The sequence below is a fragment of the Lucilia sericata genome, unplaced genomic scaffold (assembly GCF_015586225.1).
Source record: "Lucilia sericata isolate MDLA Ls3-8-SP2 unplaced genomic scaffold, ASM1558622v1 Contig000531F_arrow, whole genome shotgun sequence".
Lineage (NCBI taxonomy): Eukaryota > Metazoa > Arthropoda > Insecta > Diptera > Calliphoridae > Lucilia > Lucilia sericata.
Genome location: NW_023994543.1, coordinates 195949 through 211372, shown reverse-complemented (window position 1 = coordinate 211372; position 15424 = coordinate 195949). Strand labels below are relative to the sequence as shown.

Sequence of the window (15424 nt, the reverse complement as noted above, 5' to 3'; positions counted from 1 at the left end):
CGAAGACCAGACAAGTTTTTTAATACGTAAAATAGAAAAACTTCTTAACTTCCTATTTGTTATGACTTATTTAAGTACTTATTAATAAGCGAGCGTGCACTTACCCCTAATGACATCGCCCTAATAAAATAATGAATTAAATAGCCATTGAATATACATAAGTAGCGAATAAATAGCTTATTAACCCATTACTTTTCAAGGCATTCCAAAAATAATTTTAAAATAAAAACACCGATTTGTTGTTTTGTTTTTATAATAATGTAAGTATTTATATAATACTACTTTACAATGCGCTTTATTTATTTCTTCAATATATCGGCATGCTAAATATATATAATTTTTTCTTATTTTTTTTTGGGATATATAGCAATTAAGTAAATTATATTGGTTTTCCAGTTTTTTTTTATTAAATTTATAATTATTTTAAAAATTTACAATTAATTTATTTTAAATAAAAATATACATAAACACTAATCTATAAACATACATTGTTTATTTTCAGAAAAAATCTTAAAGATTCTTCGTGTTAAAACTAAAAAGTAAAGAAAACATTTGTAGGATCTTTTGTGATCGGGGGAATCTTAACTGATAGTTAAAAGGTAAGTATTTAATATTTAAAGCAATATATTTTTGTTGGTTTTAAGTACTTGAGACTTTAAAATTATTGTTTAATAAATTTACTTTAAATTATTAAATAATTACCATAATTAGCATAATTATAATATTGCTTAAATTACGTTTTTATTATTTTATTTGTTGTTGTTGTTTTGACTATAAAGAAACTAAATAACTAATTACAATTTAGGTTCTATTTACAAATTATTAAAAGCTAAGTTTTTAATTTAATGAAAATTATATTATAAAATTATAAAGATCGTTTAAAGATTTTTATAAAATATATATGTTTTGAAGTTTTGTTTTTTATATACAAAAGTTTTGGGGAAATGAAAAGGCAAATAAAGATCTTGAGCTGTAGGAATCAATCTTAGCGAAAATACTCGGAAACTGCTTGAAAACAGGGAGCTTAATTTCTCTCCTTTCTAAAAACTTTTGAGCTTTCAATATTGGATAACGATTGTACAATTAAGATGAGATCTCAGCTTGTTACAATTCTGCCGACCACTGTGTTTGAAACAAAAACGCTTTTGTTTTAGTCTGGATTCACAGTTCTCTCTTAACTTATTAAAATAAAGCTTAATTTCTCTTCCTTTTTAAGCTTTCAATATTAGATAACGATTGTGCAATTTAGATGAGATCTTAGCTCGTTACAAAAGTTCATTTTGATACTCTTTCTGCCGACCATTGTGTTTGAAACAAAAAAGCTTTCATTTTAGATTGGACTCACAGTTCTCTCTTAACTAATTAACAGAAAGCTCAATGCCTCTTCTTTTTTAAGCCTTTAAGCTTTCAGATAACGATTTTGTATTTAAGATGAGAACTCAGCTAGTTGTAAATGTTAATTTTTGATTCTCCTTCTGCCCATTGAAGCGAAAAAGCTTTAATTTTAGTTTGGACTCACAGTTCTCTCTTAACTCATTAACATAAAGCTTAGTGTCTCTTCTTTTTTTAAGCCTTTGAGCTTTTAATATTAGATAACGATTGTGTAATTAAGATCAGATCTCTGCTAGTTTTTTTGGTACTCTTTCTGCCGACCACTGTGATTAAAACAAAAAAGCTTTAATTTTAGTTTGGACTTACAAATCTCTTTTAACTCATTAGCAAATTTTGTATAATTTTTTCATTCAAGATCCCTTAAGCTTTTCCTCTTTCCCATGATAACAAATTAAACCCAGTATTATTTTAAATTAAATTTTTTCGTCGTTTTATATCACAAATTAAAATTTAAATTATTGATATTTTGTTTAAATATTTTGCCTTGTTTTAAGAAATAATTTCTTTTTTACTGTTTTATTTTTTTTTTTGTATAAATTTGCTGGTATTTGTTTTTTTCTTTAATGATTTATTTAATAAGGAACGATACGCTGATTTCAGACTATATAAGTATAAATTTAATTTTATTATATGAATTTTGTTACCACCAGATACTTTTAATGGAACCTTCAGACCTGTATAAACTTCATCCTTTTCGGTAGTAAAAAGTTCATTGCGAAAAATAACGAAAAAAAGAAAACTTTTGAAAAAGCTTTTTTTTCTAATTCTAAATAGCTGGAAGACTTTTTTAAAGTCTCTACACGAATCTTTTTCTTTTTCACTCTATTTTCAATTATATAGTCAACTGTACTGCATGCAACATAACCGTTTTCAAATCGGACGCTAAATGACTGATATCGACCACAGAATCGACCATTTCTTGAACGGCAGTGACACTGGGAAAATGAGCGGCTGCTTGTTTAGATTTCAATACACAGGTCTTTAAAGCTTCCGCCAAGTTATTGGTACAACGTAAGATTTTCTCTTTCAAATCTTGTTTGGAAACATTACGATGCACTATATCGCCTATGGTCACTAGATTATGGGCACTGACCACTACAAATTTGCCATAGGCTATAAAGAATTTGGGTGGTTGATTTTTCTCCACTGTCTCGAGAAAAGAATCAATGGCTTGACTTAGATTACCCATATGGGTGGTAATTTGTACAGCATAATAGCGCACCAGCATTTTATCCTTGTCTGTCAATTCCATTTGTGGTTTTTTGCCATTTGGTGTAGTGGCTGCATTGGCGGTGGTTATGACCGTGTTCTCAGCTGCCTTGAGCACAGTATCAAACTTGTTCTTAAGGTTCTCAGGTATGGCTTCCCTTAGTACCGAATTCTTACGTGCCGCCGCATCTTTAGACTCAAATGAAACATAATCATAATCCTCTAACCATTCTGAGGAATTACGATCCAATCCTGTGGGTGTTTGGGGTACTGAAGTTGATTGCGGTGTTCCGGTTTCTTCGGCCACTTCTGTTAGTTGTCTCTTAAATAGCAATGAAGCATTGCCATGTATGAACGAGGTGGTTGAGCGTACATCTTCGGTTAATGTTTGAGCACAGGCTATTAAACGATCTAAACTATCGGGTGGTTTACACAAGGACTTATCATCTGTGCGTACCAAATGTTCTAAAGACCATCCGCCATTAGCCTCTAATACTTCACACGAATCATGCACTAATTTATTGGCATCTCTTAAGGCTCTGATAATGGGTTTAAGTTTTTGTGCTAGAGTACGATCTTCTGATTTGGAAGCATTACCCAGAGCTCCTTCTCCAAATTCAGCAAGATCATGTAGAGCTGTACGTAAGCGAACAGCAGCTAGTTTTACTTCCATTAGTACGGGTTCTAATTTGTCACGGCTGCGCCAATCGGGTGATACAAATGCTAGGAGTCTGAGAAGAGAGAAGAGAGGTGAAGGGGTTGTTAAAAATTTGGTGTAATTAGAATGGGTTAAGTAGGCTATAAACTAGACTATAGACTAGACTATAGACTAGACTATAGACTAGACTAGACTAGACTATAGACTAGACTATAGACTAGACTATAGACTAGACTATAGACTAGACTATAGACTAGACTATAGACTAGACTATAGACTAGACTATAGACTAGACTATAGACTAGACTATAGACTAGACTATAGACTAGACTATAGACTAGACTATAGACTAGACTATAGACTAGACTATAGACTAGACTATAGACTAGACTATAGACTAGACTATAGACTAGACTATAGACTAGACTATAGACTAGACTATAGACTAGACTATAGACTAGACTATAGACTAGACTATAGACTAGACTATAGACTAGACTATAGACTAGACTATAGACTAGACTATAGACTAGACTATAGACTAGACTAGACTAGACTATAGACTAGACTATAGACTAGACTATAGACTAGACTATAGACTAGACTATAGACTAGACTATAGACTAGACTATAGACTAGACTATAGACTAGACTATAGACTAGACTATAGACTAGACTATAGACTAGACTATAGACTAGACTATAGACTAGACTATAGACTAGACTATAGACTAGACTATAGACTAGACTAGACTAGACTATGACTAGACTATAGACTAGACTAAGAGCTAGACTAGACTAGACTATAGACTAGGACTACTAGACTAGACTATAGACTAGACTATAGACTAGACTATAGACTAGACTATAGACTAGACTATAGACTAGGACTATAGACTAGACTATAGACTAGACTATAGACTAGACTATAGACTAGACTATAGACTAGACTATAGACTAGGACTATAGACTAGACTATAGACTAGACTATAGACTAGACTATAGACATAGGACTATAGACTAGACTATAGACTAGACTATAGACTAGACTATAGACTAGACTATAGACTAGACTATAGACTAGACTATAGACTAGACTATAGACTAGACTATAGACTAGACTATAGACTAGACATAGACTAGACTATAGACTAGACTATAGACTAGACTATAGACTAGACTAAGATAATAGACTAGACTATAGACTAGACTATAGACTAGACTATAGACTAGACTATAGACTAGACTATAGACTAGACTATAGACTAGACTATAGACTAGACTATAGACTAGACTAGACTAGACTATAGACTAGACTATAGACTAGACTATAGACTAGACGACTAGATAGACTAGACTATAGACTAGACTATAGACTAGACTATAGACTAGACTATAGACTAGACTATAGACTAGACTATAGACTAGACTATAGACTAGACTATAGACTAGACTATAGACTAGACTATAGACTAGACTATAGACTAGACTATAGACTAGACTATAGACTAGACTATAGACTAGACTAGACTAGACTATAGACTAGACTATAGACTAGACTATAGACTAGACTATAGACTAGACTATAGACTAGACTAGACTATAGACTAGACTATAGACTAGACTATAGACTAGACTATAGACTAGACTATAGACTAGACTATAGACTAGACTATAGACTAGACTATATAGACTAGACTATAGACTAGACTATAGACTAGACTATAGACTAGACTATAGGACTAGACTATAGACTAGACTATAGACTAGACTATAGACTAGACTATGACTAGACTAGACTATAGACTAGACTATAGACTATAGACTAGACTATAGACTAGAACTATAGACTAGACTATAGACTAGACTATAGACTAGACTATAGACTAGACTAGACTGACTATAGACTAGACTAGACTATAGACTAGACTAGACTATAGACTAGACTAGACTATAGACTAGACTAGACTAGACTAGACTATAGACTAGACTATAGACTAGACTATAGACTAGACTATAGACTAGACCTATAGACTAGACTAATAGACTAGACTATAGACTAGACTATAGACTAGACTATAGACTAGACTATAGACTAGACTATAGACTAGACTATAGACTAGACTATATACTAGACTATAGACTAGACTATAGACTAGACTATAGACTAGGACTATAGACTAGACTATAGACTATAGACTAGACTAGACTAGACTATAGACTAGACTATAGACTGGACTATGACGAGACTATAGACTAGACTATAGACTAGACTATAGACTAGACTATAGACGAGACTATAGACTAGACTATAGACGAGACTATAGACTAGACTATAGACTAGACTATAGACTAGACTATAGACTAGACTATAGACTAGACTATAGACTAGACTATAGACTAGACTATAGACTAGACTATAGACTAGACTATAGACTAGACTATAGACTAGACTATGGACTAAACTATAGACTAGACTATGAAAGTAAACTAGACTAGATTATTAAATCCCAACTTACCTAGTTATAGCAGTTGTTGTCTCCGATTGTAGCTTAGCCAACGTTTCCAACGCTGATGTCAATTCCAATGGCAACTCTTTGGTGCTAGTTATACCCTGATTCTGGCTCATCATAAAATTAGATTTGTCCATGCCATTTGTGGGCAAAGGAAAATCATACGTTGAACAATTACCATTAATGGAAGCTCTGGACAAAGGTCTCGTTTGCTGTTGTTGTTGTTGCTGCTGTTGTTGTTGTTGCAACACCGCCCTAACCGGCAAAGGATTACGTCTGGGTATATCATAATCAGGCATATTAGCCAAAGAAGAACGATTTGAGGACGAAAAAGACAACGACAGACTATCACTAGTCAATAGCGATGAATTCGAACTACTCGGTGTTAGAGTATGTTGATGTTGCAGCAGTGATGTTAAAGGTCTTGGTACATCATAGTTTTCCTCTTGAATGGGTGTGGAACAATTTTTCATTGCTGCTGCCTGTAAATGAGCCATATTACGCTGTAGATTACGTGGTGAATCGTAGTTAACGGGTACAGCTGGTTTTGGTATATCGTATGTTTCAAATTCGTTATTTATTGTTGTGGATGTTGATTTTCCTGGAAGATTTTGATAGATTTGTTGATGGCAGGCGGCTGCTGTTGCTGCTGGTGCCGATAAATGTTGTTGTGAATGTGACTGTTGTTGATATTGTTGTGGTATATTGTAGATATAAACATCACCATGCCTTTGGGGTGTAATGACCTGGAAGGGGGTAAAAAGAAGAGAGGGTGTTTAGAAATTTGTAGTGTTTTTGTTTTTTGAGGTTAGAAGTATAGATAAGGGAATTTTGTGTGCGGACTATGACTTATGGTTTATTTTATTTATATGTGTATATATAAGATGGCATAATTTTTAAATATCGATTTAATTTTTTTTTTTTTTGGAATAATTCATCTTTCGAATATGTTGATATGATGGTGACGAGAGGGGTATTATATTAATGTTTTGAAGTCGTTGTTCCGAAACGGCAAGGAATATATTTTTTCTTTGAATTTCCAAAAAAAACTCTATGTTTGTAAAAACATTCTCTAAAAATTTGGAATGAAGTTGGATATAATGTTTATTCAATGGAAACTTTGGTCCTCTAGGGACAATTATTCTCGGCAAATTTCCTTATTCTTGATGTTATTGTTGTTCTGGTGTAAAGAGATGTTTCTCTGTATCTAAAACTAAAGGAGTTCTTAGCTGACTGTTGGTTAGAGTTCCTATATCTTGCTAATGGAACCTGCTGCCCTAGGTATCGTGACAGATTTGGTAGAAACCCAAATCGTGAAGGTTAGCTGAAACACTGTTAGTAGTAGGTCAGTGCCTCTTCGTTGTGGGGCAGTGGAACCTACAATTAAAAAGTTTGAGGTTTGAAGGTTTGATTTCGGAGGACATTATGGCCATTGACTGATATTATTTAGTTGGGATTATTAGCATATTTCGAATTAACTAATAAATATCATCTGGGAAATGTGGATCATGTTAAAATCGGTTTCTGGCTCCCATACGAATTTCAATACTCTACAATTTAAAACGGGCCTCAACAAGTTAGATTCCATCACAACCTAATTTATTGCAGCCTATTATGATTGTCGAAGGTTCACTAAAGCACTGTTAGTAGTAAGTTAGTGCCTCATCAGTTGTGGACCTGTATGGTACAGAGATAAGATAAGTAGATCGAGTTCTACAAAAGTATTTGTTAGATTCCATCACAATCTAACTTGTTGCGGCCTTATATAATCGTTGGAAGTTCGCTGAAGCACTATTAGTAGTCAGTTAGTGATTCTTTAGTTGTGGACCTATATAGTGTAGATATTGGATAGATCGAGTTCTACAGAAGTATTGGTGCAGAGTTCAGGGTGTTATATATAAGAGAATTTGAGCTTTTAGCTCGATTAGTTATACACTTTGACTAGTAAAACCAATTGGAGATTTAAACTTTTAATAGTTTCAAGTAAATTCAGAATAAAGTTTAACCAGATATGAAAGTCTAGCTAGTAATTCCCTAATAAAGGTATGAAATGTAACTTTTTGAAATAGCTTCTAAAAAGCTGTCAATATCGGACTAAAAAGAATAGAAATTTTAGAAAACCTATACGAAAATTAAAGAAATCGAATTCATTAAAAATAACTTTTTTATAAGCTTAACTTAATAAGGAGAACTTTAAATAAATTGTGGATATTAGACTAAAAGGAGACCATATTTGATAATACTATTCCGAAATAGTTAAAGATTGAGAGGCATATTGACTGGGCTCACTATTTGAAATTTTTAAACAATTTCTAGAAAATTTTTCAAAATTTTTTTAAAGTATGTTTTTAAGAAAAATTCTTTTAGAAAAATTTCTATAAAATTCTACATTATCTATTAATCCAACAATAACAGAAAAAGTCCTTAATGTTTTATTTTCATCCTGTTGCCCTTACAGCCGACTCCCTCAATGTTTAAGACTGTAGTGTAGGGTAACTATAGTTTGATATACATATATGTACATACATTTTCCTACTAAACTCTATTTTATTCTAATAAAAATACAACTAAATGCTGATAAGAAACCATTTAATTAAAATATTTTCACAAACAAAAAACCATTTTTATGGGACTACTAAGTGATTGTAATAATTTTATCTAAGATATTTATGGTAATACAAACAAATTTCACATGTTTTTTTTTCTTTTTCTTCTCCAAAAATACACACACCTTTTATTAGACACTCACACACATACACAAATATACATAAACCCGCACTTATATATACATTTACACTAGATACCTTAAACTACTGTCTAGCCCCAAGGAAAGCAACCCAAAAAGTATGCTATAGAGCCTTTTTAATACTACCAACACTATTGATTTTTTTCACATACAACTATTTGGCATTTACTTTGAATCTTTTCTTAAATTTTTTTCAAATTAAATTTATTTTAATTTTTTTACATAAAACTACATTTTTTCTTAATTATTTTTTTTTTTAATTTTCTTTAATTTTGTTTAAAGTTTTTTTTATTTTTTCTATAAAATATAAAATTTTATTTAGATGTTTAACGATAACTAGTAAAAATACTACTATTTTTCTGTCAAACTTGAAAATCCTTTCATGCTATACTCTGACAAGTATAAACTCTCTCTCTATCCTTTTCTACTCTTTAATTGTTTGTTTACTTTTGTTTGCTACTTCTTATCAAGGCGCATGTCCTGTTTCTGTTTATTTTGTATGCGGGTGTTTTGTTTATAGAGGGCGCTGTATACTTTAAGTTATTTTCTCATAGAATATTAAGAAGTTCAATAACATTTTACTACTATTTTCCTGCAAATTTGCAGTATTTTCTTTTTGTTTGTTTTTATTTTCTATTTTAAAGGTTAAAATAGTGACACCAACAATTATTTGCTAAAGTGCATGTTACAAGAACTTGTATGTTATAAATATTTACCCATGCAATGTCAAGGTTTTTTTTTTTCTTCTTTTGTATTTTATTGTAGGTGGTATTTTTGCAATTTGTTAAATGTAATGTTTTCATTTAACAAAAAGAATTTGCAGAGTTATTTTTAAAGTACATGGAAATTGTAAAGAAATGGATTTTGTAAAATTTTAAGGCTGGAAAAACTCGTTTAGAAAATTTTTCTTTTTAAAGAAATTTTCGACAATTTCCTTACTTTACAGATAGATGTTCGAAAAAAATAATTTTTAAAGAAAACTTCTCGAAAATATCTCTTTCTATAGAAAATCTTTGAAAAAACTATCTATAGAAAATCTTTTGAAAATATCTTTTTTTATAGAAAATCTTTTAGAAATTTTTCTTTTTATGGAAAATCTTTTGAAAATTTCACTTTTTTATAGAAAATCTATCGAAAATGTCTCTTTGTAGGGTAATTATATTAAAAATGTCTCTTTTTTCGATAGTGTCGCTTTCAAAATCAACTCTGTATATAGAAATGCTTTTGAAAATGACTCTTTTTGATACAAAATTGTTCGAAAATGTCTCTTCTAAAAGTCTTTCGAAGATATTTTCCTATAGAAAACATTTTGAAAATATCTCTTTTAAAGATATTTCTTATTATAGAAAAACTTTTTAAACATTTTCTTTTATAGAACATCCGTCGAAAATGTCTCATTTGATAGCACATCTTTCGAAAAGATACCTTTTATTGGAAAATCTTGCAAAAATGTTTTATCTAACAGAAGATCTTTCGAAAATATATCTTTTGACCTCCGGTAGGTTAGTGATAAGTGTTCTAGTCTGGTAGACCGAAGGTGGCGGGTTAAGGAGCGGATTTGATGTATATAACAGGTGGCGCAAAAGTAATCCTCCTATCAGAAAATGCTATAGATTTTGCGAGGCCCCTAATGTCAGTTCTGTTTACTACACAAATGTCACCTGTTACATCCTCTTTTCAAACTAATTAACTATAGAAAATCTTTCGGAAATATCTCTTTTTATAGAAAATATTTCGAAAGTATTCCTTTTTATAGAAAATCTTTCGAAAAAGTCTCTTTTGTTAGAACATCTTTTAAAAATGTCTCAATTATGGGAAAATCTTTCGAAAATATCTATTTCTATAGAAAACCTTTCAAAAAATCTCTTTTTATAGAAAATCTTTCAAAAAATTTTCTTTTTATACAAAATAGTGCTGAAATATATCTTTCGAAGATATCACTCTCAATAGAACATCTTTTGAAAATGTCTTATCTTACAGAAAATCTTTCGATAATATCTCTTCTTACAGAAAATCTTTATATAATCTTTCGAAAATATTACTTTTTATAAAAATAGTTCGAAAATATATCTTCGAAAGATATCTCTTTCAATAGAACATCTTTCGAATTTCATTTTTTATAGAAAATCTTTCGAAGATATTTCTTTTTATAGAAAATAGTTGTATCTTTCGAAGATATCTCTTTCAATAGAACATCTTTCGAAAATGTCTCATTTTACAGAAAATCTTTCGAAAATGTCTCTTTTTAAAATCTTTGAAAATATTTCTTTTTATAGAAAATAATTCCAAATTGTATTTTTCGATGATATCTCTTTCAAAATATCTCTTTTTATAGAAAATTTTCTAAATTTATTATTTTTATAGAAAATAGTTCGAAATTGTATCTTTCGAAGATTTCTCTTTCAACAGAACATCTTTCGAAAATGTCTCTTTTTATAGAAAATCTTTCGAAATTTACTCTTTTTATAGAAAATTTTTGAAATTTTTAAATTTTTATAAAAAAAATTTCGCCAAAAATTTCACTTTTAGTAAAAATTTTTAGAAAATTTTCTCTTTTTAAAGAACATCTTTGAAATGCTATGTTTTTATAGAAAATTTTTAGAATGTTTTCTTTTTTAAAGAAAATTTTCAAATTATAGACTTTTTTAAACAAAATTATTATAAAAATTTAAAAATTTTTCTGATTTTTTATGCAGAATTTTTGCAATTTTCTCTTTCTAAAATTTGTCTTTTTAAATAAATTTTTCCATAAATTTCCTTTTTATAAAAATGATTCAAAAAGTCTTCTCTTTTGTATACAAAATTTTCCTCGATTCTATTCTTGCTTGTTAGTTTTATATATTTTTTGTTCTTTTTCTATAAGAAAAGAATCGAACATTTCCAATTTTCCAACATTTGTTGCAATTAAATTTCTATCAAATTAATTGAAAAAAAAAAAACAACAGCTGTTTGTTTATCTTTGACAGCTGTCAAATGTCATAACATTTTAAATCAACTATATCACATTACCAAACTGCTCTTGCTCTCCCCAATAAAAGGACTAAAAGATTAAGATTTTTATCACTTTCTACTTAATTCAAAATGTTCCAAAATTGCAACACCCTGTATCACGAAATAAAATAAAGAAAAAAAACCTTGAATATATATTGACCTTGGTATTAAATTTAATTACCAAACAATATGATGTCTTTTGTTCCTCCCAAAAAATTAGTATTTCACAAAAATCTATATGAATGAGTGAACGATTTTAAGCCAGCGCTTGCTTTATGTTTTTGACACGGGTCATAAGTTGAAAAGTTATAATTTTTGAAAAACAAAACACGCTTTATAATAAACACAGACCCTTAAATTAAAACATTTTGCCGATTGTTTCATAAAAACAAAAGAAAACTTCTTCATCATAACATCTGCAAAAATGTTTACCGAACATTTTTCAGGTAGTCAAAGGTACTACTTATAAAGACCGTAGAGAGAACAGCCAGAGAAGTGTTAGTTTAATTATAAAATAAACGCCTAAACAACATTAAAACGTAAAATTTTTCGTTTTATTCCAATATCCGGTAATGACTCAACTTCAGTTATTTTCAGAAGAAAAGGTCCAATAATATAATTTTGGTTTCGTTGTTTTTCGTAAACAAAATGTGTGAAAACAATAATAATTGAGGTACAAAATTTTTATTTTAATTTGTCATGAATTTAAAAAAGTTTTTGTTTTTGTTTAATATATTTTTTGCTTTTGGTTATTTTGGTTTAAAATTACCACAAATTGTGTGTGTGGTGGTGGGTGCAATTATCAGAATGATAAAATAATGACAGAAACAAAACATTTCTCAGAAAAAGGGGTTTTATGTCAAGAATATGCGGGAAAAGTTTATGAGAATATCAATGAATTATCTTTTTAGAAAAAATTACGAAAAATACTCATCTGTACAAAATTTCTATCTCCAAATTTTCCTTAAACTTGAACTAGAAACTAGAACTGAACTAGAACTGAACTAGAACTGAACTAGAACTGAACTAGAACTGAACTAGAACTGAACTAGAACTGAACTAGAACTGAACTAGAACTGAACTAGAACTGAACTAGAACTGAACTAGAACTGAACTAGAACTGAACTAGAACTGAACTAGAACTGAACTAGAACTGAACTAGAACTGAACTAGAACTGAACTAGAACTGAACTAGAACTGAACTAGAACTGAACTAGAACTGAACTAGAACTGAACTAGAACTGAACTAGAACTGAACTAGAACTGAACTAGAACTGAACTAGAACTGAACTAGAACTGAACTAGAACTGAACTAGAACTGAACTAGAACTGAACTAGAACTGAACTAGAACTGAACTAGAACTGAACTAGAACTGAACTAGAACTGAACTAGAACTGAACTAGAACTGAACTAGAACTGAACTAGAACTGAACTAGAACTGAACTAGAACTGAACTAGAACTGAACTAGAACTGAACTAGAACTGAACTAGAACTGAACTAGAACTGAACTAGAACTGAACTAGAACTGAACTAGAACTGAACTAGAACTGAACTAGAACTGAACTAGAACTGAACTAGAACTGAACTAGAACTGAACTAGAACTGAACTAGAACTGAACTAGAACTGAACTAGAACTGAACTAGAACTGAACTAGAACTGAACTAGAACTGAACTAGAACTGAACTAGAACTGAACTAGAACTGAACTAGAACTGAACTAGAACTGAACTAGAACTGAACTAGAACTGAACTAGAACTGAACTAGAACTGAACTAGAACTGAACTAGAACTGAACTAGAACTGAACTTGAACTGAACTAGAACTGAACTAGAACTGAACTTGAACTGAACTAAAACTGAACTAGAACTGAACTAGAACTGAACTAGAACTGAACTAGAACTGAACTAGAACTAGAACTGAACTAGAACTGAACTAGAACTGAACTAGAACTAGAACTGAACTAGAACTGAACTAGAACTGTACTAGAACTGAACTAGAACTGAACTAGAACTGAACTAGAACTGAACTTGAACTGAACTAGAACTGAACTAGAACTGAACTTGAACTGAACTAGGACTGAACTAGAACTGAACTAGAACTGAACTAGAACTGAACTAGAACTGAACTAGAACTGAACTAGAACTGAACTAGAACTGAACTAGAACTGAACTAGAACTGAACTAGAACTGAACTAGAACTGAACTAGAACTGAACTAGAACTGAACTAGAACTGAATTAGAACTGAACTAGAACTGAACTAAAACTGATCTAGAATTTTCAAAAAGTTTTCTTTTTATAGAAGTATTCGAAAATATCTCCTCTATATAAAGAATGTTCAAAAAAACTATTTTTAAACAAAACTTGTTCACTGGGTTACAAATTTAATAATTTAATTATGGCGTTTCAAAACAGCTGTGTAATTTTTATTTGCCACAATGTTTATAACGTGAATCAATTTCTGATTAAATAAACCTTAATCCAAACATTCGCAAACAGTAGCCAATGTTAGCAGCAACCTATCCCTGTCAAGTCCTGACCTAAATTCTAATAAATTTAATTTTCTCCTATACGTTCACACATACAAACAAGCAACGTGTGAATTGTCTGGTCGAAGGGGGTGGTCCCGAAGTTGTAGATTTGACATGTAATCCCAATAAAGTTATTATAACACTTTATTTGTTTTCGTTATTGTTGTTGTTGCTGTTTTTGTTATTCTCTATTATCTATATCTGTTTGCATAAACTTTATGAGTTTTTTAAAGGAGTGGTATACTATTTGATTGGGAATACAGCAAACTGAAGTTAGAGCTTAAATAATAGCATGACTTTTAACAATATGTATGCCATAATGTAAAGAGAAATATGTTTGGAGTTAACAAAAAAAAAATATGTATAAATTCATTTAATATTGATTTGAAATACATATGAACATTAAGTTTATGTACATACAAATTATGATTATTGTACGAAAATTGAATTTATGATTTGCTAAGATAAATATGTATAGAAAAATAAGTTTAAATATTGGGATAATAAGGTGCGGATTTAACACTAAAAAGTATTTGAAAATTATTATAAAAAAATATATTTTTTTATTTTTCTATAAAAGTCTTTTATTTTAAAACTATTCAATCCACCACATTATGTTTAGTCGTTTTTGTTTTTTGTTTAAACTAATGAAATTTTATACTTGACATAAAATTTATATCTACAGTAGCTGTAGTCATTTCAAAGCTTATTAAAAATATTGCTGAAATCAGACAAAAAACGTCAAGTATTGTAAAACTATTTAACCGCCATAAACGTTTTAAAAATGTTCTATAAGCATTTTAAATACGCCACAATGCAAAACAATTTTAAATACCCTAAAGTATCATTTTACATAAAAAAAACTTAATACCCTACACCTCTAAGGTTTATTCATCGGCAAGAATAGACTTAGCAAATGATATCGTTGAACACGTTTTTGTTAGGTTCATAAGAGAAAAAAGGGAAATAAACTGGCAAATTCCAAAAGTTTAGTCCGATTTGAACTAGAACTAAACTAGAACTGAACTAGAACTGAACTAGAACTGAACTAGAACTGAACTAGAACTGAACTAGAACTGAACTAGAACTGAACTAGAACTGAACTAGAACTGAACTAGAACTGAACTAGAACTGAACTAGAACTGAACTAGAACTGAACTAGAACTGAACTAGAACTGAACTAGAACTGAACTAGAACTGAACTAGAACTGAACTAGAACTGAACTAGAACTGAACTAGAACTGAACTAGAACTGAACTAGAACTGAACAAGAACTGAACTAGAACTGAACTAGAACTGAACTAGAACTGAACTAGAACTGAACTAGAACTGAACTAGAACTGAACTAGAACTGAACTAGAACTGAACTAGAACTGAACTAGAAC

The 15424-nt window shown here is 30.3% G+C and overlaps 1 protein-coding gene across 3 annotated transcripts in view; it reads right to left on the bottom strand.

Annotated features, from left to right (window-relative positions):
* Positions 1-1453: 1453 nt before the first annotated feature.
* The window catches only part of LOC119605900 (breast cancer anti-estrogen resistance protein 1), a 101582-nt gene continuing 87611 nt past the window's right edge, over positions 1454-15424 (bottom strand). For all 3 annotated transcript variants that reach the window (XM_037959243.1, XM_037959244.1, XM_037959245.1), the window contains 2 exons: positions 5779-6518; positions 1454-3332 (listed from right to left, as the gene is read on the bottom strand). In XM_037959243.1, the coding sequence (XP_037815171.1) occupies positions 2225-3332; positions 5779-6518 (1848 nt within the window). In that variant the 3' untranslated portion in view covers positions 1454-2224. The remainder of the gene's footprint in view (positions 3333-5778; positions 6519-15424) is intronic.